At 47.6% G+C, this 21,864-nt stretch overlaps 6 protein-coding genes across 6 annotated transcripts; 3 read left to right on the forward strand and 3 right to left on the reverse strand.

The window, feature by feature from the left end:
• Nucleotides 1-2,909: 2,909 nt before the first annotated feature.
• FIESC28_01251 (uncharacterized protein) lies at nt 2,910-3,776 on the forward strand (the record flags this gene model as incomplete). The annotated part of the gene is made up of 1 exon (XM_031155402.1): nt 2,910-3,776. The coding sequence occupies one exon, from the start codon at nt 2,910-2,912 to the stop codon at nt 3,774-3,776; it is 867 nt and encodes a 288-aa protein (XP_031020569.1).
• Nucleotides 3,777-4,204: 428 nt separating this feature from the next.
• On the reverse strand, nt 4,205-6,235 carry FIESC28_01252 (uncharacterized protein; the record flags this gene model as incomplete). The annotated part of the gene is made up of 4 exons (XM_031155403.1): nt 4,205-4,311; nt 4,365-5,226; nt 5,287-5,927; nt 5,980-6,235. The coding sequence occupies 4 exons, from the start codon at nt 6,233-6,235 to the stop codon at nt 4,205-4,207; spliced, it is 1,866 nt and encodes a 621-aa protein (XP_031020570.1).
• Nucleotides 6,236-8,107: 1,872 nt separating this feature from the next.
• Nucleotides 8,108-10,089, reverse strand: FIESC28_01253 (uncharacterized protein; the record flags this gene model as incomplete). Its single annotated transcript, XM_031155404.1, has 6 exons — nt 8,108-8,569; nt 8,618-9,064; nt 9,114-9,403; nt 9,450-9,802; nt 9,853-9,992; nt 10,042-10,089. 6 exons carry the CDS (start codon nt 10,087-10,089, stop codon nt 8,108-8,110), a joined length of 1,740 nt encoding a protein of 579 aa, XP_031020571.1.
• A 676-nt stretch (nt 10,090-10,765) lies between these two features.
• On the forward strand, nt 10,766-15,427 carry FIESC28_01254 (uncharacterized protein; the record flags this gene model as incomplete). The annotated part of the gene is made up of 6 exons (XM_031155405.1): nt 10,766-11,845; nt 11,890-13,422; nt 13,470-14,402; nt 14,451-14,684; nt 14,734-14,963; nt 15,013-15,427. 6 exons carry the CDS (start codon nt 10,766-10,768, stop codon nt 15,425-15,427), a joined length of 4,425 nt encoding a protein of 1,474 aa, XP_031020572.1.
• Nucleotides 15,428-16,627: 1,200 nt separating this feature from the next.
• FIESC28_01255 (uncharacterized protein) lies at nt 16,628-17,506 on the reverse strand (the record flags this gene model as incomplete). Its single annotated transcript, XM_031155406.1, has 1 exon — nt 16,628-17,506. The coding sequence occupies one exon, from the start codon at nt 17,504-17,506 to the stop codon at nt 16,628-16,630; it is 879 nt and encodes a 292-aa protein (XP_031020573.1).
• Nucleotides 17,507-20,511: 3,005 nt separating this feature from the next.
• FIESC28_01256 (uncharacterized protein) lies at nt 20,512-20,919 on the forward strand (the record flags this gene model as incomplete). Its single annotated transcript, XM_031155407.1, has 1 exon — nt 20,512-20,919. The coding sequence occupies one exon, from the start codon at nt 20,512-20,514 to the stop codon at nt 20,917-20,919; it is 408 nt and encodes a 135-aa protein (XP_031020574.1).
• Nucleotides 20,920-21,864: the final 945 nt, after the last annotated feature.

A 21,864-nucleotide genomic window follows, 5' to 3' on the forward strand; every position in this document is an offset into this window, starting at 1 on the left:
GAGGTCGCAGCTCAATCTGTAGCGTTCTGCAAAGGGGAGAGATCATCAGCTGATCAGATCAGGGACTGCTGGACCCAAGCTATGAAAGGCCACAAATAGGCTGCCCAAGAGGTCAAGCGTAATTGTTGCTGTTGGCTCGGTTTGACAATCCGGGGTTAAGTCCACTAAAAGAGTAATTAAGGATCCGCTATGGCGATGATATTGCTCGTGCGAGAGTTGACAGTTATGACCAATGCATGTCACGATGGGAAAAAAGGAAGAAGAGAAAAAAACAAAGATCAAAAGACTTTAGGCGAGTACCTAGATTATCATAAATGAGTTGATTAATGATACAAGTCCTCTCAATCTCGTCTCTGATGGATCAGATTGGTTCGTGGTTGCCTCCAGTCCAGGGCTTCGCCTCCTTCCTCCTTAACACATACCCAGTTACAAACAAGACCTGGGTCGGTCTTTCCATCTCTTTCACTAGACTGCTGTGCTGTTCCCGTGTCTGCGTGTCTCTCTTTAGGTGCCCCTCCCCTGAAAAACTGCACTAACGTTCGGGTGGCTCTTGGCGTAGCGAGCGACGCGACCACTAAGTCCAGGTACCATCGCGCCGCCCCCTGCGTCTAGCTCGGGAAAGAACCCAGGGGCCCGCTGCAGTAGGGGTTACCTGCTGGACCTTGCTGAGATTGGGCTTTCACTTCTGATTAAAGAGTTTTTTACTCTGCAAGATTTGCCGGCACATAGATTAATGTTTGTTGATTTAATTTATTGCCCGTTGATTGTATCTCCTGTGCCATTGACCAATCATCGACATGACCTCGGTTCAACAGAGTCGTCGCGTCAAATTCAACGGCTAGTTTAGGTTCCAATGGGCGGCTAACATTCTGATCGAACCCGCTAGACGGACTTAACTCTGTACCTGGCTAATGGCGATAGTGGTTGATGTTTATCGCCACACCGACATTCACAGGAATTCGAAGAGCAATGGTTGAGTTTATGATTTTTCTGATCTTGATTACAAAACACTAAGGAGAAGATTAAGAAATGCCTCATGGCTGGCTGTTCTTGCTTAGCAGGCACATCTGTATCAGAGAAGAACAAGACATGCATACGTACAGGTCGGACAACCTGGATCAGTATCCAATCGGCCAGGAAGTCCAATACAGCGTCGATCAATAGTTCTAGACCTAGATTTCTACTCCTCTTTTTTGTCAAGGCTCTGGCTTTCTTGGCGTGCCTTTCAACGGCGGCGGCTCAACAGTCACTAACAAACGAACAAAGACATGGAAGCCAATCAGTCCCACAACTCAAAGACAACAAGACCCAGTGCATTGCATTCTCGATATTCGAAGGTTGGCGCGCTTCGCCCTAACGACCCGACGCATGTCGCCATTCTGCCAAGCCGATCAGAACTACTAGCTTCCTGTCTATCGATGACAAGCGCCCGACGGACCTGTGCGGGTACAGACATTGAAATTACATGCTCGTTAACTTCACGACATTGCAGTACCTATACGGTTGTATCCGTCCGATTCTAGTTCAGGGGCAGACATAGACTTAATCGAAGGCTCCATGTTGTGTGTTACGCTGTCGGCCCCTCAGCATCAGCCAATAACTTGGCGACGCAAAAGCTTTACCACGATGGGCGGGTTAAACACTTGAAGGGGTCTCGCGATCCGATCGCGAGGTCGTTCCTTCATTGGGCACTGCCTGTTGTCTCATCTGCAAGCAGCACTGAGCACAGTTGTCGATTTCTTTGCAGGAATGCCCCAACCATCGTGTCTAAGACAGGCTGAGACACCACGGCTGGGCTGGGCCCATACAAATGGATGAATGGATATGCACGGCTTATTCTAAAATAAGGTGCCCAAAAGTTGACATGGAATTGTGGACTTCGGGAATTACTATCCCGTCCCACTCATCTATGTCAAACTTTCACTTAAAGGAAGTCATTTTATCGTTGACCGACATTCCATTCTATTCAGCCTCTACACCGGCAATATTCATCGATTTGCCCAAGATTCAAGGACAGCCCGGCCATATCACTCATTACTCAGGTTCAGGGATTGACCCTCATGGCCTTGTGTCAAATATGAGGAGCAATCACCCTCGGCAGTGCGATAGAGTTCAGTAGTAAGCGCTAAAGCACTGTCCGTTGTCAGAAGCTGCAGCGACTACGATCCTGGGTACGGATGCTTCCGCTCAGGCAGCGTCGTACGTGGATAGCTTGGCTAAACTCAAAGCTACTATTAGAAGACACTCAGTGAATCGAGTCAGGACACGCAGTTCCGTGGATATGTCGAGTCCTCGGTCTTGCCCTATATCAAGTCCGGAAAGTGGATGTGCCGTACGGATACATCGTCAGGGTTTCTGGAAGTAATGGGTAAGATGAGATGTCCCATGCATCAAGTTAACAAACGCCACAATTGATGGTAATTTAGGATGACTGTACGCTACCTACGTGGAAAGATGACAGCGTTGAACTATTTTAGTCCCTTCACGGGCTGTTCTTTAGCATCGCGTGAGTCAAGCCACAAGACTCTTGGCTGCGCCTTGTATGATGATTCTACTCATCATCATTGAATACAGAAACAGAATGTTGAAAGCAGGTCTTAAAAAGTCAATTGACCAAGAAATATAGCTCAAACTTACTATCATATTGGTGATATCGTAGAAACCTTACCCTTAATTTAATTCGTACAATCAGAAGTCATAGCTTTCCCTGGCAACACTACCCAATCAGGCAAAACGTCCTCCAATCTGAGCCACACCGTTGGGAGAAACTAAGTACGGCTCTATCGCCAGTTCACCGAGAAAAAAGCTGCAGCTCCAGGGTCTCTAAGCAACAGAAACAGGGCCCTGAGATCTTGACAACCAACATACCCTTCTTTTCCCCGTCCTTCATTTCCACGCGCCCGCCCGCGATGGCTCCAAAGAACCTCTTTCGTTTTGGCAGCGACCTTTGGGATCCATCCAGCCGCTTCGCGACCAGTTGGCTCTTGAATCCCTGGCTTCTCTTTGCCGCGCGCGCGCTCATCAGTCTTTACGCCTTCGTTACGCGATTCTTCATCATCGGCTGGCAATGTACGCACGAGGAACTCGGCGGGTGTAGGGACGTGGAGCGGTCGTTTAGCTACTTCACCATCCTCACGTACTGGGGCATCGCCTTCTATTTCGCCGTCGCGGCGCTGCACACCGTCACGTATGCCATCCGAGGCCGATCGCTGCTTGATAGTTTTCCTCGACCGTTGCAGGCGCTTCATTCTTTATTCTACTCGACTGTCGTTACATATCCGTTCCTCGTCACGATTGTATACTGGGTTGTTTTGTATAAGGGGCCTTGGTTTCCCTCGGAGTTCAATGCCTGGAGCAATGTCAGCCAGCACGGCTTGAACAGTCTATTCGCTCTTTTCGAAATCTTTATTCCTCGAACGAACCCTCCACCGTGGATTCATATTGTGTGGTTGATCTTCATCCTCGCTCTCTACCTCGGCCTGGCCTACCTCACGGCTGCGACCCAGGGTTTCTATGTATATAACTTCCTCGACCACAATGATGTTGGCGGACGGGGCATTGTTGCAGGATATATCTTTGGCATATTGGTCGCCATTATCATCATCTTCTGTCTTGTCTGGTGTATCATCTGGGTCCGCCGCTGGCTGACGGAGACTAAGCTCGGTATGGACGGCAAGTTTGCCAGTCAGCCCGCGGATACCAATGATGTTGAGTTGGCTTCTGGCAACAAGTACGCCGCTGGAGAAAGGCACGAGGCCCAGGAGAGGGTCTACTGAGTCTGTCTGTCGTCACGATAGCATTGGATGTGTCAAGTGTGATGCATGGGGATTTCTTGCATACTGAAGCGTTTTTAAGAGATACCCTTTGTTAGAGGAGGATATCAGAATGTCTATACTGGTTAATCACATAATCACTAATGAAAGAAGAGTTGGGGGACACAGACTTCAGGGTATCTATCATAAGAACATTATAAGAGACGAAATAATTTGGTCACTTTATGCTAGCTTAAACTAGCACTTGGAGGATAATTCTTCCGTTACCTGGGCACCTAGGGACACAAGGTTCCAGTAATGCTTTATAATTGAAGCTTTATGTTTCATACTGCATGACTATTCATATGGCCCCCTTCTATAGTTTTATCCTTGTAACAGTATCACAATGTATGTACGGTGTGAAGCAGCTGCCACTGCTATTCCAACTCCTTCTAGCACTTGACCAAAATTCCACGTCGCTTCTCGGACTCACGAATCTCAAACATGACCTGAATACCAACAAATAGACAAGAGCAAGCTGTAACAAGGAAAATGAGTCCTGCTGATGTTAGTGTTATCCTCTCACAAGTGTTCTTCGTGAGCAAGACATACCTGACCAGTCATGCATAATGCTCTGAATGATGCTTTGCAATCCATCTAATCCAACAGCAAACCCAACCAAATTGGCGGAAATCATCATGAGAACGTTACCCACGCTTCCGACGCAGCACAGCATACGGTACGCTGTAGGTCGATGCTCCCACTTGCTCTTGGGGAACAGAGCAGCAGCAGTCCACTCGGGTACCATGAACAGCACAATCAACCAGCCCCAAATCAGCAGACGAAGCTGAATGTCGTGCCATAGTGCCACAAAGGTAAACACCATAAGGAACGTGACAATAGATCGCGCGGTAGTTCGCCAGTTGCGGAACGATGAACCTCCCAGGGGTATGTAAATGTACCTGATCAACCAGCGGTTGTACGAGCGGTGCCACGCTCGCCAGAAGAGCTGTGTGCTGTAGTTGTTGCTCACACATCGTACCATGTTCTCAGGCGGGTCAATTCCATCAACCAATGACCAGAGTCGGAACATTCGCCAGGGAAGCAGGAGCTTGAGCCAGATGATGTGAAGGTTCATGAATGACAACATAGATAGTTGTGCTGCTGTGTAGGAACTCCAATCAGGCTTTCCCTTGCTGATTGCGTTGACCCAGTCGTAGTGCAGAATTACCTCCATGGACAGTAACACCAAAACGAAACGAATACCGTAACGAACGGTACGGTTTGTCTCAATGCTGGCAGCTCGGTACTTGCATTGTGAGATATAGTCGTTGAACGTGATGATAGGTCCTGTCAGGTAAAGAGGCGCATAAATAGCATAGCCCACGTAGTTGCGAAACGTGAAGTCTCGGGGTTCAGCGGATATGCTGACACGATCTCTTTCGGAGAGGTTTGCTGGATCCAGTTGCTTCTTCTTTAAGCATCAGAGCATGATCAGAAATAATTCCCACGCCTAAACAAGAAAATAGCTTACCTCGAGTGCATTTGAGTTACCGCGGTCGATACTCCAGTAGTAGTCCAAGTTAAAGCTAACAAGACGTAGAATGGTAATGTTGAAGAGAACCTCCCACCGTGCCAGAATTCCTTGGAAAGTACCATCCATCCTGGCTCCTAGGTTCATCAGGTTCGAGTTCAGCAACCTCTCCCTGCCCTTATACCAGCCCATGACTGGGGGTGAGATATAGCTAAACATGACCCGGAACCTCCATCCCTCAGTCAACTCATTGGCAAATAGGATTGCGATGTTGAAGATCCAGGTAGCAGCGGGAACATATCGTCGCGGAAGCTTGGTGGCCAGCTGGAAGTTTAACCAAAGGATGAAGAAGATCTTGAACGCTGAGAGGCCGTGCAGAACGAACAGAAATATGAATGCGAACAGGAAATCGAAGGATGCTCGTTGATCGAGTCGGCGGCGTCCTCCTTGGCTTCTTTCGGGGAGTGGGGCGAACTTGTTCCAGGCTTTCCTCAACAGCGGATGGAAAAGAAGAAGGGAGCCCATGTAGGGCAAGTTCTCGCGGAATGAGCCATATTGCGAATCGGAAATGTCGATCTGGCGTCCTGGAATCCAGCCAGGAGATAGCCATTTCTGGAACTTGGGGTATCGGGGGTCGGTTTCTAACAGATGTTAGCTATTGGATCATAAGATGCGACCAAGCCAGCAACGTACCTCGCGAAACATCATATGTGATCCAGAACATATACGGGATGGCAAAAGCAAAGACAATGTAGTAAAGGTAGAACTCGGGAGTATTCCATTTCGACGGTTGCGCTCGGCTCTTCTCTTTTGAGGCAGACTCCTTCTTTATACTAGGATCCAACCGCACTTCGATAACCTTCTGGTAGGGAGTAGAAGAGGACGTGGTAAAGCGGGTGTCGAGAGTGTCATGATCGTAGAGCTTGCTGAGGAAAGCTAGGGGACCCATGATGGCGGCGGTATGAATGCGACGGGCTTCTCAGGTCATGGCGGGGTTGAAGTTTAGATAGACGAATGATTGAAGCCAATTAATACGATCGAATAGGCAGAAAAAAGCGAGTGTAAGAAGGAAGAGAGATGCAAATGTCGCACGTGTAAGAAATTGGAGATGTCGTGGCCTTCGCCTTTCGTGGGGTGGAAAGTGAAGTGGTGTTGAGAAAAAGGGACCAGACCTGGAACATCGATCCGAGGCATGGGGCTTAGCTCCCATGTCTGCAGGGGGTCAAGCTAGGGGAAGCCCCTGAAAAGTTCAATTAGGGAGGCTATCACTCGTTCACTTGTGAAAGTGGGGACATAGTTCTTCAACCACTATCTATGTATTAATTAATATTTATTCTAGACCGCTTCGATACTTGCTCAATTGGCTTTTAATATGTAGTCAGGTTTATGAGCTCATAATTATTTATATGTGTAGGTGAGAGTTTGCAATGACATCTTCACAGAGTCTGAGATGCTGTGTGGTAAGCTTAGGGTAGGCCATTGGATAGCTGCTATACAACATGTAATTGATGATAATTAACGGTGTAGGTTCAATTGTTGTCCTTTTACAATATAAGTTTTTACTTAGTTCGTATTCAATTCAGTATTCTTGATGAAACGTTCCAGCTAGAGTTCCTCTATGGGTAACGGAACCGTTATACCGGCGGGACCCATCAGTTTGTGGCAAATCTCGAATGAGACAAATAAGTTGGGACAACCATGTCCCATATCAAAACCTCAATAACCAGCGAAGCCATCCCAAGTACCCAACAATCGATATTCTCCGACTTTAAAAAACAAACAAATCTCCATAATGCTTGGAAGAGTAGCACTAGGATCGTACAGAAGTCGTAATGCTCATCAAGTATTAACCTATCAGGAATCAAAGCGACAAAACAACATCTTAGTTATATGCAAGGAATGTAAAGAATTATCACTCAAGCTATGATATGTTATAAGTTAAAGAAAATAACATCACGAGGCTCCGATATGGTGAGTTTGCTAAGTTGTCGTGTTCCTGGGCAGTCACAACAATTTTCTAAAAGTTCATGCCCAAGGCCAACCGTGGCAAACATTTGAAAGATAAAGTATAAACAAAAAGATAAGAAACGTTGTACCAAGACTCACGATATCAGAGAGGACCGCGGAGATAAGAGTTTGCCGTCAAAGATATCAAATGTCGACAAACTTCACCCCTTCCACGTGCCCCATTAGCAAACCGCAGTATTGTATTATCTTCGGCGTATGATGAAGTTTACAACAAACAAGCTAATACAGTGAAGCCTCAAGGGTATAAAGACGGCTACTTTAGACGAGATATCCTTTCTGTTCGCTTATACCAACAGTTAAATCCAAATCTCTACCAGACTCGGCTCCAATTCGCATATCCAAACACTTTACCAATCTGTTTCTCACTAACGTATCCAAAACACAACTATCAAAATGTGCCATTGGGAAATCTTCCTCTTCAAGTGCAACTGCTACACCCTAGGTCTCAAAGAACACTGCCATCAGCACCGTCTCAAGCAAACCGCCAACTGCCTCGAGATCCAACAAGTCAAACAAGAATGGGTGCATAATCAAGACAAAGTGTGCGACAGCCATGAAGGACAGGAGGAGATTTATGCCGATGGGCCAACCATTACGTGGGATGACCTTGAGAGGCATGCTTGGAAGTGGGCGACGGAACATGCTGCCAAAGGAGATTTCCCTACCCATTTGAGTTGATAAGATGATAGCTCGGAGAAATCCAAGTTATTAAAAACCTTTACAATCATTACTCAATGTGCTTCGCAATGTATACATATATGTGAAAGCCGAAACTTTCATCCTGGGCCAGCTTCTATAACTTCTTGCGTATTTCCGCCGTAATATTCTGCATTGCCTTCACCAACGGCACAACATCCGCATTCCCTCTACAAAGCTCCGCCGAGACGTCAGTCAATCTCTCAAGCGCTCTGATATCCTCTATATAAACCCGTGGATCTTCAGCACGAAGTATAGTATTAGCCAGATAAGCGAAAGCGACGAAACATCGGTATGCACCAAATAATGCCGTCATTGTAACTCCATAAGGATAAATCTCCAATAAGCGGTTGAGCGCAGTGATGAGTCGTCGAGCTGCATCTTCGACGATGGGAGAATCTGGAATGTCTAGGTCGGTTGTTGGTGGACGTGGGGAATTAGAGTCGAGAAGAGCCATTTTGCGAAACATGTAGATTATGGAGGTGTAGCCTGTTAATATGACGTCGGCTACTACCCAGATATCCTTTTCATTGTCTTGGACTGCTTCCAACCATTCATTCTTGTGCGCGATTAGCAGAAGTACTTAAGAGAAGGTGTATAGACTTACTAGTTGCCATTCAGCAAAGATCTCCTGCATCTCCCGACAGAGATCCTCAGTCTTGCCAACGATATCAGACTTGGTCGCGTTCGTTGGGTCATCCAGCATAGCGAAGAACCTAGCGATGAGAAGAGTGACTCGTGAACTTGCCAAGAAGGTGATCGTCTGCATGCCCTGCGGAACAGTTCCCGAGTCGAGATCTAACCAAGGTAAATTGACCTTCCAGGGATTATTCGTGATGGCAGGAGGAGTGTTGAGGATGAGTCGGTAGAAGAGATCGATCTGGATAACTTCCCAAAATCCTCTTCTTTCATCATCGCATGTGGCGTCGCTGAAAAAGGTGTTGTTTTCGTCTGAGTCTAGTTTGTGTAGATTGAGGACTTGACAGTATTCGCAAGCATATTTGAAGGATCGCCAGGCGAGATCGTAGTCGAAGAACTCAGCAGCCACACGACTCTAGGGCCATGTAAGAAAGTGCCATAGTGGATGTGGAGTTAAGACTTACTGTGTAAAGCGCGGCAATAACATCTGTCATTGTTCCTGATGCTTCTCGCTCCCAACTCGGGACCGCACGGAGACATCCCAAATAACTCGCATTCATGTAAGCATGACTTTCATGCGAAGTAATGTTGCTCGCTCTTAGACTGCACCCGTGATACATAATACTATAGTATATCACCAGCATTACCGGATCAACATGGATGTGCGGTAGATTGGTGATCTCTGGAAGCAGTTCGAGGACACGCCTGTCGACGAAACTAACAAACATGCAGGAAGGCATGTACTCGAAGAAGTCTACAATGGTTAGACGATATCCAATGATTGGAAACGAGGCACTTACTTGCGACCCATCTCTTAGCCAGGTCCGTGGGAATATTGATCGGATTGGTTATGACGCTGGGACCAAAGGACCGTTTCCTCAATTCTTGGACATGATCAACTGCATCCTTCAGCACAGTCATAGCGTCCATAATACGACTGTCATTTTGAGGCGTCAATACACTCGAGCCATTACGGGGTGTCACTGCACTGGGCTCATGACCGTTGGATGTGCTGTATGCAACTGGTGACGAAGAGGCTTCAGAGCCACCAACAGAAGTAGTTGGGATGGCTGCACCAGTAACGGTTTGCGCCTCGAGACGTTGCAGCCGATCAAGAATTGTGTTAAGAGCAGCATTTGGGCTGTCTGAAGAGCTGAAGCGAGTGTTAGTCACTAATTGGTTGAGCTGAATGGTATTACTCACAGGGCTGGATCGATCACTGGACGCGCAGATCTCCTCTTTGCCCGAATAGGATACACACACTCAAGGTCCTGATTCTCGCACCGCGTACATGTTGGCATAACACGGCTGCATCTGACCTTGCGTTCTTTGCATCTTGTACACTTGGATCACGTCAGATGCGTTGTCATTGACAAGACGGTGAAAGCTCACAGAGAGACGGTTGATTTGATCTGAGGCGCTTACGCCAGAGGCTGACATAATGCCAAAAAACCTCAAAGATAAACGAAGCAAAAGTCCGTCAGGAACCGAGTATGAAGTAATAGTAGAAGTTGGATGAGGGAGCGGAGATTCGGTGTTATCTACCCCCGCGCTCAAGATCGATGATGTATGGAGAAAAGGACTTCCGGCACATAAAATTAAGTTTGGGAGGAGAACAATATCAAGATTTCTGTCCTTGCCCAGCCACAGGGGTAACGAGAACGCAGGAACGGACTCTTGATGGCCATTGTCCAGGTTTTGGGGATTTGACTCAAAAGAAGACAGGGGACGCCACTTACCTATTATGGCAGTTATAAGAGAAGAAAAGTCCGAAGGCCCGCTTAGGACATCCGGGGTCCGAAAGTCCGAAGAGCCTCAATCCACTTAATAGACTAAGTAGTTGTGTAAGTGGAAAATGCCAAGGGACTTTAGAGAACGGATGGGGCTGAGAGGGTGCAGGCATGGAGAAGATCTCTTTGTCTTGGGGACTTGGACTTTTAATAAATACTTTGATCGCTGACTTGAGGAGGAGGGTTGAGCCAAACTGTGCTCTCTTTCACAACTGACTTCCCTGAAGACTCTCTTCTGCAGTCTTGTTTATTCATCATAATATACCTATCTTATGATACTACTATAGTCAACTGGAATCACTTGACTTGAGTTTCAACACTTCACAATGGCATCCAGCTCCCAGCCAAGCTCTGGGGCTGGTACACCCAAGCCATTCTACCACAACGACAACGGCTCAACATGCTCAACACACGCCTACACCGAGAAAAACATCGACGGAAACACCGAAGTTCCCTGGAGCGATGGCGAACCAGAGCCTCACACCGACGAGGTAATGCAACTTGCTCGCCAACTCACCAAGCGATCCAGCGCAGCACCAGGAACTCTCTTCCCCCAGGCAGACGGACCTTTGAACCCCAGCAGCCCAACCTTCAACGCCAAGAAGTGGGCAAAGGCATTCTATGGGCTGAGAACTGATACTTCTGAGGGAAAACCTCCGAGGACAACTGGCTTTGCGTTTCAGAACCTGAATGTCTTTGGATTTGGTTCTGATACTGATTTTCAGAAGAGTGTTGGAAATGTATTCCTCGAAGCCGGGAATATGGTCAAGAGATTGTTGAACAATAAGCAACGGCGAGTTGATATCTTGCAGAATCTCGAGGGTGTCGTGCATAGTGGTGAGATGCTGGCTGTGCTTGGTCCACCTGGCTCAGGCTGTTCAACATTCCTCAAGACTATCGCCGGAGATACCCACGGCTTCCACATCGACAATGGCTCCGAACTCAACTACTCCGGTATTCGTCCCGAAGAAATGCGAACGGCGTTTCGAGGCGAAGCGATCTACACAGCTGAAGTTGATCATCACTTTGCGCATCTTACAGTCGGCGACACGCTGTACTTTGCAGCTCGAGCCCGATGCCCCAAAAATATCCCCGAGGGTATATCTCGACGCGAATACGCGGAGCATCTACGAGATGTCACTATGGCGATGTTTGGTATCTCGCATACTAAGAATACTCGCGTGGGAGATGACTTTGTGCGAGGTGTTAGTGGAGGCGAGAGGAAGCGTGTGACCATCGCTGAAGCAGCTTTGAGCTATTCGCCCCTACAATGCTGGGATAATAGCACAAGAGGTCTCGATAGTGCTAATGCGTTGGAGTTCTGTCGGACTTTGAGAACGCAGGCTGATGTAATGGGGTGTACTTCTGCTGTTGCTATCTACCAGGCGTCGCAAGATGCTTACGAGGTTAGTACCATGAATGCTAGCAGAGACTTGACTAACTGTCGCAGGTGTTTGACAAGGTACTAGTGCTGTACCAAGGACGACAGATCTTCTTTGGAAGAACAGGCGAGGCAAAGGCCTACTTCGAAGGACTAGGCTTCGTCTGCCCCGAACAACAAACCACAGCCGATTTCCTCACCTCAATGACAAGCCACCAAGAACGAATCATCCGCGAAGGCTTTGAAGCCAAAGCACCTCGATCACCCGGTGAATTCGCCCAAGCCTGGAAAGACAGTCTACATCGCCAACATCTCCTCTCAGAAATGAACGAGTATCTCACCCGTCACCCCTTTGACGGCGAACACCTCGAGAAATTCGTCGATTCAAGAAAACGAGACCAGGCCAAGTCTCAGCGTATCAAATCCCCATTTACGCTTTCGTACGTTGAGCAGATGAACCTCACTCTGGGAAGAAGCTGGGTCATGCTCAAAGCTGATCCCAGCGTGACCATTACGCTTTTGCTGTGTAATCTTGTCGAGTCTCTTGTTATCAGCAGTATCTTCTACAACCTTCCAGAAGACACTTCCGCACTCAACAAGCGTGGTTTATACATCTTTTTCATCCTTCTCATGAACGCTTACAACAACGTCTTGGAGATCATGACCCTCTACGCCAAACGAAACATTGTCGAAAAACACGCTCGATATGCCCTGTACCACCCGAGCGCTGAGGCTTTATCGTCTATGGTTGTGGATTTACCGTACAAGATATTCAACGCCATCATGATCAATACGACCATGTACTTTATGGGCAATCTTCGTCGAGATGCTGGACACTTCTTATTCTTTCTCTTGGTCTCGTTCATCACGACGCTGAGTTTCTCGATGCTTTTCCGACTTATCGCATCTCTCACCAAGACTATTGCCGCGGCTTTGGCCCGTGCCTCTATTATGCTTCTTGTCATCGCTCTCTACACCGGCTACGCTATCCCACCGCAGTACATGCCCGTCTGGCTCGGTTGGATCCGCTGGATCAACCCGACCTACTACGGTCTCGAAGCTCTCTTCATCAACGAATTTGGAGGAAACCAGTACAACTGCTCCGACTTTGTACCCCGCGGCCCTGAGTACGTCGACATCTCGTCGTCTTCTCAAGCTTGTGCGGTTCAAGGCTCTGTACCTGGAGAGAGCTTTGTTCGAGGCTCTGCATACCTATCTTCGGCCTACGGCTACCTCGATGCGCACAAGTGGCGCAACTTTGCAGCTGTCGTTGGGTTCACGCTTCTGTTCATGGGCTTGCACTTGATCGCCACCGAGACCATCGCTTCTGAGCGGTCCAAGGGCGAGGTTCTTGTGTTTACACGTCAGGAGATGAAGAAGCATGCCAACAAGGGCTTGGGTGACGAGGAATCTGGTGCTGTTGCTGGTACACAGCCCGCAAGTGGCAATGAAGCTACTGAAGAGGTCACGGATGTGGAAGAGCAGACTTCTGTATTCCACTGGAAGAACGTCTGCTATGATGTCAAGATTAAGGGGGAAACGCGTCGCATCTTGGACCATGTTGATGGTTGGGTGAAGCCAGGAACTCTCACTGCGCTAATGGTAAGTCATCTATTGTCCTAAGTTTACAATCACTAACGTTGAAACAGGGATCTTCAGGTGCCGGCAAGACTACTTTGTTGGATGTTCTAGCAAGTCGAGTCACAATGGGTGTCGTAACTGGCGAAATGCTCGTCGACGGTGCCCTTCGCGACGAATCCTTCCAGCGCAAAACCGGCTACGTCCAACAGCAAGACCTTCACGTCCACACTTCCACAGTCCGCGAAGCCCTCAACTTCAGCGCCCTTCTTCGACAGCCAGCCCACTACACACGCCAGGAGAAGCTCGACTATGTGGACACTGTGATCAGTCTTCTTGATATGCAGGAGTACTCTGACGCCATCATCGGTGTGCCAGGCGAAGGCCTCAACGTGGAACAACGGAAGCGCCTTACTATCGGTGTTGAGCTGGCTGCGAGACCGCAGCTGTTGCTGTTCTTAGATGAGCCTACGTCTGGACTTGATAGTCAAACCAGTTGGTCCATTTGCAACTTGATGCAGAAGTTGACCAACAACGGCCAAGCTATTCTTTGCACTATTCATCAACCTTCCGCCATGCTATTCCAGCGCTTCGACCGTCTTCTCTTGCTATCTCGTGGCAAGACCATTTACTTTGGTGACATTGGCAAGAACTCCAAGGTTCTGGTGGACTACTTTGTTCGCAACGGAGCACCTCAGTGTCCCGCTGGTGTCAACCCTGCTGAGTACATGCTTGAGGTCATTGGTGCTGCGCCTGGTGCACATACGGAAGTCGACTGGCCTGAAGTTTGGAGTCATTCGAGGGAGCGTGAACTTGTTCAGCAGGAGCTTGAGAGACTTGCCATCGAAGGAAACGCTCGAGCTAAGGTGGACGATGGTATGATGTACAATGAGTTTGCTGCTACGTCTTCTATCCAGTACTGGCAAGTTACCAAGCGTTTGTTTCAGCAATACTGGAGAAGCCCTGGATACATCTACTCTAAGGTCATCCTATCTGCCGGAGCAGTAAGTCCCCTTCAACCCTTCAATAAGCCCATATATTAACTTGAACAGTCGCTTTTCATCGGTATTTCGTTCCTCAATGGAGAAAACACTGAGCGAGGTCTTCAAAACCAAATGTTCGGCATTCTCATCTTCCTCACAATTTTCACCCAAGTCGTCCAGCAAATGCTCCCTGACTACGTCGCCCAACGGACCATGTACGAAGCACGCGAACGACCATCAAAGACATACTCTTGGAAAGCATTCATGGTATCGACAGTTTTGGTAGAACTTGCATGGAACTCAGTAAGCACATCCTTTACATCGTCTGAGACAAATTACTAACAAGGGGTAGCTCATGGCTGTGCTTTCGTTTATATGCTGGTATTTCCCAACTGGCATGTACCGCAATGGCTACGAAACCGATGCGACGCATTCTCGCAATGTCACTGTGTTTTTGTTCGTGTGGATGTTTTTCATGTTCACAAGTACGTTTGCGCATATGATCATTGCTGGATTTGATACTGCGGAAGTTGCGGGTGGACTTGTCACTTTACTCATGATCATGATGTTTTCCTTCTGCGGGTAAGTTACTATTCTCACAATCCACGATCTATAACTGACTCTTCTATAGTATCCTTGCAACACCAGAGGAACTTCCTGGTTTCTGGATCTTCATGTACCGCGCCTCGCCGTTTACTTATGTAGTAGAAGGTCTGATGGGCACGTCCATGGCCAACGCCAACGCAGGCTGCGAGTCCAATGAATTGATCACCTTCAGCGCCCCCAACGGATCAACCTGCGGGGAGTACATGAAGAGCTACATCTCTGAGATGGACGGATATCTCGCTAATAGTGGTGCGAGCGAGTGTCAGTACTGTCCGATCTCTGATACCAACCGGTTTTTGGAGGACAAGAGTATGAGCTATGGAAACAGATGGAGGGACTTTGGCATCTTGTGGGCGTTTTGTGTGTTTAATGTTTTGGCAGCTTTTGGTATTTACTGGACTTTCAGAGTGCCTAAGAAGGGCAAGGGGAAGAAGGAGTAATTGTAGGTTAAGTGTTTGAAGTTGGAGAAAATGTAATTATATGAAAAAGTTGGTTAGAGGATAAAGGTTTGCTATTAGACTTGGGTATCTAGAACTGCGACATTGATCATTTGGATCTCAATATCATACAATATCTGATTATCACGTTCATCAACACCAGATTCCAACCAGGATGACTTGCTCTCATGCTTCAATTGTCTCTTTCAGCCTTGCGAACTGCGCCACAACTCAATTCCTTCTTGGAGATCGAGTCCATGTAAGTGCGCATCTCGTGAAAATGTGACAATTATGTCAAGAATAAGCTCATGCACGTTGACAGGTTTGTACAACAGCGCCCAGCTCCAATAGCCTCAAAACTTGGCAGGCACTGCTTCTTGCATTATGTTGAACGTAAGATTACCTCACTGCGGTATGCGAGGTTAAAAGTCCTACAATTGAGGTCCAATTGTTGTCTTGTCAATCCTTCCTAGAATTGGTGTTCATGGAGCGACCCTAAGCGAAAATGGTCAGCATTGCGATACCAACATGTCGCTGGATACCTTATGCAACAGGGAAACTGGAACTCGGAGTTTAAAGCGACATGACGCAGAAGCAAACTGCAATCATACGGTCAATACCTAATTGGGTGGTGTTAAACAGGGCAGCCTTGCAGAGATCTGCATTCTTTCCGCATTTCCGCAACCATATTTTTGGCCCCCAAACTTTTATATCATCAGAATCGTCACTATGAACTTTTGAACGGTAGACATTATCATAGTTTCGTTAATGTATCGTGGCACCATACAGACATTGCCAATGCATTGAGCTAGATTAGGTCGTGATGTGGCATGACAATTGTAACGATGTGTTGAATATCATTGGAGGCATTTTATTAGTGCGGCGAAGCACGTCAAATCACAATTACAAAGGTTGATGTGATGGTAAGCTTGAATGTGGAAACATTTTGTTTCTAATCAGCACTCTAACGAGGTGCGTGTAGTAGTGAGACAGTGTATGTTGGTATCCAAATAATAGAATGGGCAACAGTTTTGTAAGCCGCCCTCTAGAAAACACAAAATAACCACCCAATTTCAACGGGTATCGACGCCGGGAGAACGCCGTAGATCCCAAAAATTAACGCATTATCCTCCCAAGAAGTCGTAAACATATAAAGTCGTAAGCATACAAGAAGGTTATACACACAATGTCGTCAGACAATCATTAAGCGACAAAAACAGCTGCCATGACGGCGGCTGCTGCGGGCCAGTAACCCATGGCCTCGATCATTGTTCGAGCTGCAGCGCTATCGGAGGAATCTTCGTCTTCGGGAAGTTGAGTATCCTCGGGGAGAGTACCATTGATGAGAATTGTCGTTGTACCGTTAACTTCTGCAACGTCGACGATAGACTTGTTGAGAGCTTCGTAGCTGCCGTTTCCGATAAGCTGGTCGTAGAGTTCAGTGGCGTTCTTGTTGTCGTCCTCGTCGCATCCGCACGATGCTTCCCTGGAGCATGCGCAAAGAATAGGGCGCTCCTCTTCCTCCTCGCTTGTCTCGTTGTAGTATCGGTAGTTGTGGTTGTAAGGGTACATGTACGCGCCGTACAGCCAAACACCGGGCCAGAAAGCCAGAGCACCACCGACTAGGGCAAAAGGCAAGATGCCGCCGGGAGATCTGCTTCCGGAAGAGTAGGGTCTTGAAGCACCGCCAGGGTATCGACCGCCGGCATAGCTGGGCTGGGGGCCTCGGGCAGGGACACGACCACCGCCGCCAGAGCCGCCGCCGCCTCGGGATCCTGAACCTGAACCTGAATTACGAGATGAGCCTGATCCTGATGAACTACCACGACTACCGCCGCTGCTGCCGCCGCTGCCACTTGAGCCGCCGCGACTGCCGCTGCTGCCTCCACGGGAACTCCCACCTCTGCTTCCACCACCGCCTCCGCGACCACCACCTCCACCGCCGCCACGACGCTTGAACAGCTCGTGCTCGTCGGTGTTGGGGGTTGAATCGACGCGCTTGATGTGACGGGGTCCATCGATGGCCTGAGCGACCGTCGAGGAGAAGAGCGTGAATAACACGACTGCGAGATCGATTCTCATTTTGTGATTATTCGGAGGTAGGTCGTTTATAACAAAAAGTTGTCGCGTGTATGTATCAAGACGCTTGACAAGTCTTGTTTCTAATAATCCAAACGTTGACGATAAAACCAAAAAGTTCGTTCGAGTTTGGAGGTGATTTGATTGGGATCAAAGGTCAAAGTGGGCAGTTCCAAGGTTTAATACCCGAGATGATGGTTTGTAAGATTGATGACGGGGATCTTTTGGTTGCAGTGCGCAGTGTAAGGATCCACAAGGCGTCAGGGATTGATCAATGCGTCCGACTAAGTAAAGGTCTGACGAAAGTCTGGGCTAACAAGAGCTGGAGGACAAGATCACAGGGTCAAATGTATGATCGATGAATGATGATGCGCCCAGAGCAGAGCAGGGGCGAATAGCGGATTTAAAAAAATCAATGATGTAGCGCTGAGCTTCCAGAAGGATTGGAGTGTGATGTGATGTGATCGGCCACTAAGAGCAAGGTCGAGTATTGTCTTGGCTGAGGTCACAGTGAGGCCGGTTTAGGTAATTCGTTTGAATCCTTTCTGATGGACAAACAGAAAAAAGAGAGAGCGAAACAAACGTGGGACAATCGTATCTTTATGTATTTGACATGAAATGCAGGATTGAAGCCCCCGGTGACATAACTGTTGGGCCGGGCGTTTTTGGCGCTGACAGCTGAATGTGAAATGACGGACCCAACCTCCATCACAAAACTGGGGGAGTCAAGGCAAGGCACAGCACACTGAGTTAGTGTTATGACGTTCCGAAACCAATCTAGTACATGACCGAATCGGTACATATGCTTTTTGCATTCTCGATTGAGCAGCCCTACGGCTGTGGCTTAGATGAATTGGCCACTAAGAGTCTATCTCTATCAATCATGGGACTTGAATATTAATGAGAGTCCGACTCAGCCTTGGTGGTCCACTGAATTGAGGTCGGTATGATGCCCATAACCCATTGTCTGGGTAGGGTAAAACATGCCTGTGCAGAGCCTGTGCAGAAAGGCATGGGTCAGTGACATAGAGGACCCTTGCTTGGCATGGGCGTATTAAGCTTAGCGCACTTAAGCTTGCAGTGCATAAGAAACTGACCTCTAATTGGTGCAGATCCCTGAAGTGGGTGGAGCAAGGCTGTCACTGAGGCAGATTGCACTTTCAATACGCTCAAAGTCCGCCTGTGGCTGATACCTGAACAGATGGAATTGTGCTACTTTCTGGAATGCATCTTAAAATAGGAGTCATTTAGTCTCCAGACGAGGGCTGAATCACCAAAGTCCGCTACGAAAAGGATGTTGTATCCTACAGAGGAAGGGAAATATGTCCAAGAAAAGACAGAATTTTGATGCGGCTGTGCAAGAACCACGTGGGGAAAGCAATCTTATTAGGAAGTCTCCGATAAACCTCTCATATTCCTCTCCTTTACTCTAAACCCCTTGGCAGCGTCAAAAACATCCCATCTCCGATCACAAGTATTGCCTCTCCTCACAGACCGTCTATGAGGCTGTGCAATTGTCTATCCTTCTAGAAGCATGCACGACGTTTAGCCTCGATCAGGCATCCTTTTTATTTTTTGCCCGAGGAAGGCTTGGCGAACTAGCTTCATTGTGGCGGACTTGACACGGTAACTGGGCGGATATAGCGTTATTGGTCAAGATACCAGGAAAAGCTGAGCAAAGACGACGAAACGCTCTAGTAACTTCATGCCAATTGAGCCCGGCAGTTGGGCTACTTACTTTGTCGCCCGAGGATCTTCATTCTTCTGCTCAGTAGGGCGTATCAGCCTTGGATCCTTTAGTATCACTAGGGTTTCATTAGTGGCGATCCGGTGGACTTTCGATGTGTTCAGGAAACTTCATGTTGATCAATGTGCCCACGTTGAACAGGTCTCTCTTGTAGTCATTCTATTTCCTCTGGGCTGCCTCCTTGTGCAAACTCTATGGTCTATACTCCTGACCAAACTCAGTGATGGCATGCGGGGGCTTGGTCTTGAAGGGTTGTTCAATGACAATACACCGTTCAACTATGCTAAGCCGTTCACTATACTCAATGGCTATATCTTGTTTGCATTTGTTGTTGAACACAAAGACCAGTATCTAAGCTTGATCAAAGTATCAAATGAATTGGTTGTCGATAGTCGAAGGGAAGAAGCAATGTAGTCCCTTCATGCTAGAGGCCACTGTCTTGGAGCTCCGCGCCTTGGAAGACAATTATGTCGGGCTTCTATCGACTTAGATGATCAAATATCGATTCTGGAGCCGATTAACGACAATTGCCCGCTCAGAAATCCAGTTCTTGTTTGTGCCTAAGCGCTTCTTTCATCTGACGAGATGGGCTATTAGATCCTCATCTCGTTGCTCAATAACACCGACTATCAGGTGTCAGCGCATGGTCATCTCGAGGGCTTGTCTCCCTAGCCAAAGGTCGACAAGCATCGGGTAGCTCGAGAACTGTTGGACGGTGATCAAGTGTTTCCTCCCCTCGAGCTTTCAGTCTCATGGCCTTTTTGAGTCATTTGAAGGTTTCATCAATTCACACCAACTGTTCTGATTCCCCGAAGCTCGCCATCTTAGCACTGAGGCGATGACTCACGATAACCTTGGTTCGGTCCTTGATGAGGATAAAGTTAATCCTAAAAGATAACTGTCAAATGATAGGTCGTGGGATCAGAAATGTTATTTTATTAAGCACGCATCGCCGGGCATCTTATCACCACATGTGTCAATAGCAGACTACAAAAAGTAGCACTGGGGCAGTATTTCGAAGCATGCTTCTTAATGACAGGTACATAATTAGGCAACCAGGGATAAACTTTCCATCATGAATTACTCTTTCCAAACAATATGACTCGAATGTTTACACAAGACCCTTTGTTGCCTTGTCTTGCCTTAATATAAGGTTTCAGCTGAGTATAAAATGCGTGCGATCGGACAACAAACGGGAAGATAATTACTCTCTACTCTAAGAATCTTCAGCTTTACACACGCTCAACCACCATCAATCAAAATGTCGACCACAAACGATCCCATGCGCGAAACTACTGTGCGCCCTTCCCAACAAGGCCTTGAAAATATCCTTCAAGGTGTTCAAGGTGTTGAAACCAGACTTAAAGGAATTAACACCCAACTTTGCAAGATACTGGAAACTACTAAAGGGATTACAGCCAAACTTGACAAGACGATCGAAAAAGTTGAAGAAATCGACGCCAATCTTGGCAAAACACTGGAAACACTGAAAGGAATTGACACCAAAGTTGAAGGACTTGACAAGCAGCTGAGAGACTCTTTCCAGGCTATTGGAGCTAAATGTGACGAAAGATTTGATGAATTTGACAAGAAGCTGGATCAACTTGGAAATTTCATCGCCATCTTTACTGCCGCTCCTAACACTACTTTCGAAAGAGCTAAACTGTAGTCAATGCACTTCTAAAGGGCATCAAACAGAATTGGACTCTCCCTTGGGCGGCACTCAGTTGACTCCGAGCTTTCTGCAGGATTATTTTGATAATTTTGGACTCGGCAATACCACCTGATCAATAACATCTATTACGACCATTCGTCCTCATCACTTCCATACGTGAATACCTAATAGCGAATCAACCGCTGGCAGCAGTCAGAGCGCGATGAAAACAAGCTGCTTGCAAGGACTTTAGATGCTACCATTTGTGAGTGTGATGTGCCAGACCTGTCGTATCTGCCGGCCACCAGACTCGAGGGCCCATGATGCCATCTCTCTAGCTTCCCCTCCCATGAAATACTACTGCAACCGATATCACAAGCCCATATTCTTCAACGTCAGAGACGAAATGTATCTGCGCCTGTACCGCGGATATTCGATACACCTGGCAGGTGCTCGGCCTAAGTTCGAATCTCCACAACCAGAGCCCCAGAATCTACAGAACAAGGTTGAAGACCGACACAAATAAGCTTTACTCATACAGTCCCGCATACAGGAAACGGAACAGGATTTCAGAATATTCATTTGGAGCTTTCAGGTCCTCGGATCAGCCATGTGTAAATCGGTAACTTGGAACTCCAGGAAGCTGACGTGGTGGTGAACGATGCGGATAGAGCACTTGTATATCCTAGCCATTCTAGTATTTGATAGTTGATGAAAGTCGAGCCTGGAGCGCTTGCGCCGCCCGAGTTGTTATGATATGTCATCAGAATTTCAGGACAACAGAGATAGACCGCAAACAACTCTGTGTACTGGCATAGAGTGCTCGAATTATTCCTCCTCTTTGACATTTGGCCATGAATCGGTGGTTACTTTCTGTTACCGGACAGACCTGCCATCTTTATCTTTACTCTATCGTCCATCTATCGTCCGGCATAATAGCGTGGATGTTCACACCATCTT

This window comes from Fusarium coffeatum (genome assembly GCF_003316985.1).
Source record: "Fusarium coffeatum strain FIESC_28 chromosome Unknown BRIP53273_contig_33, whole genome shotgun sequence".
Lineage (NCBI taxonomy): Eukaryota > Fungi > Ascomycota > Sordariomycetes > Hypocreales > Nectriaceae > Fusarium > Fusarium coffeatum.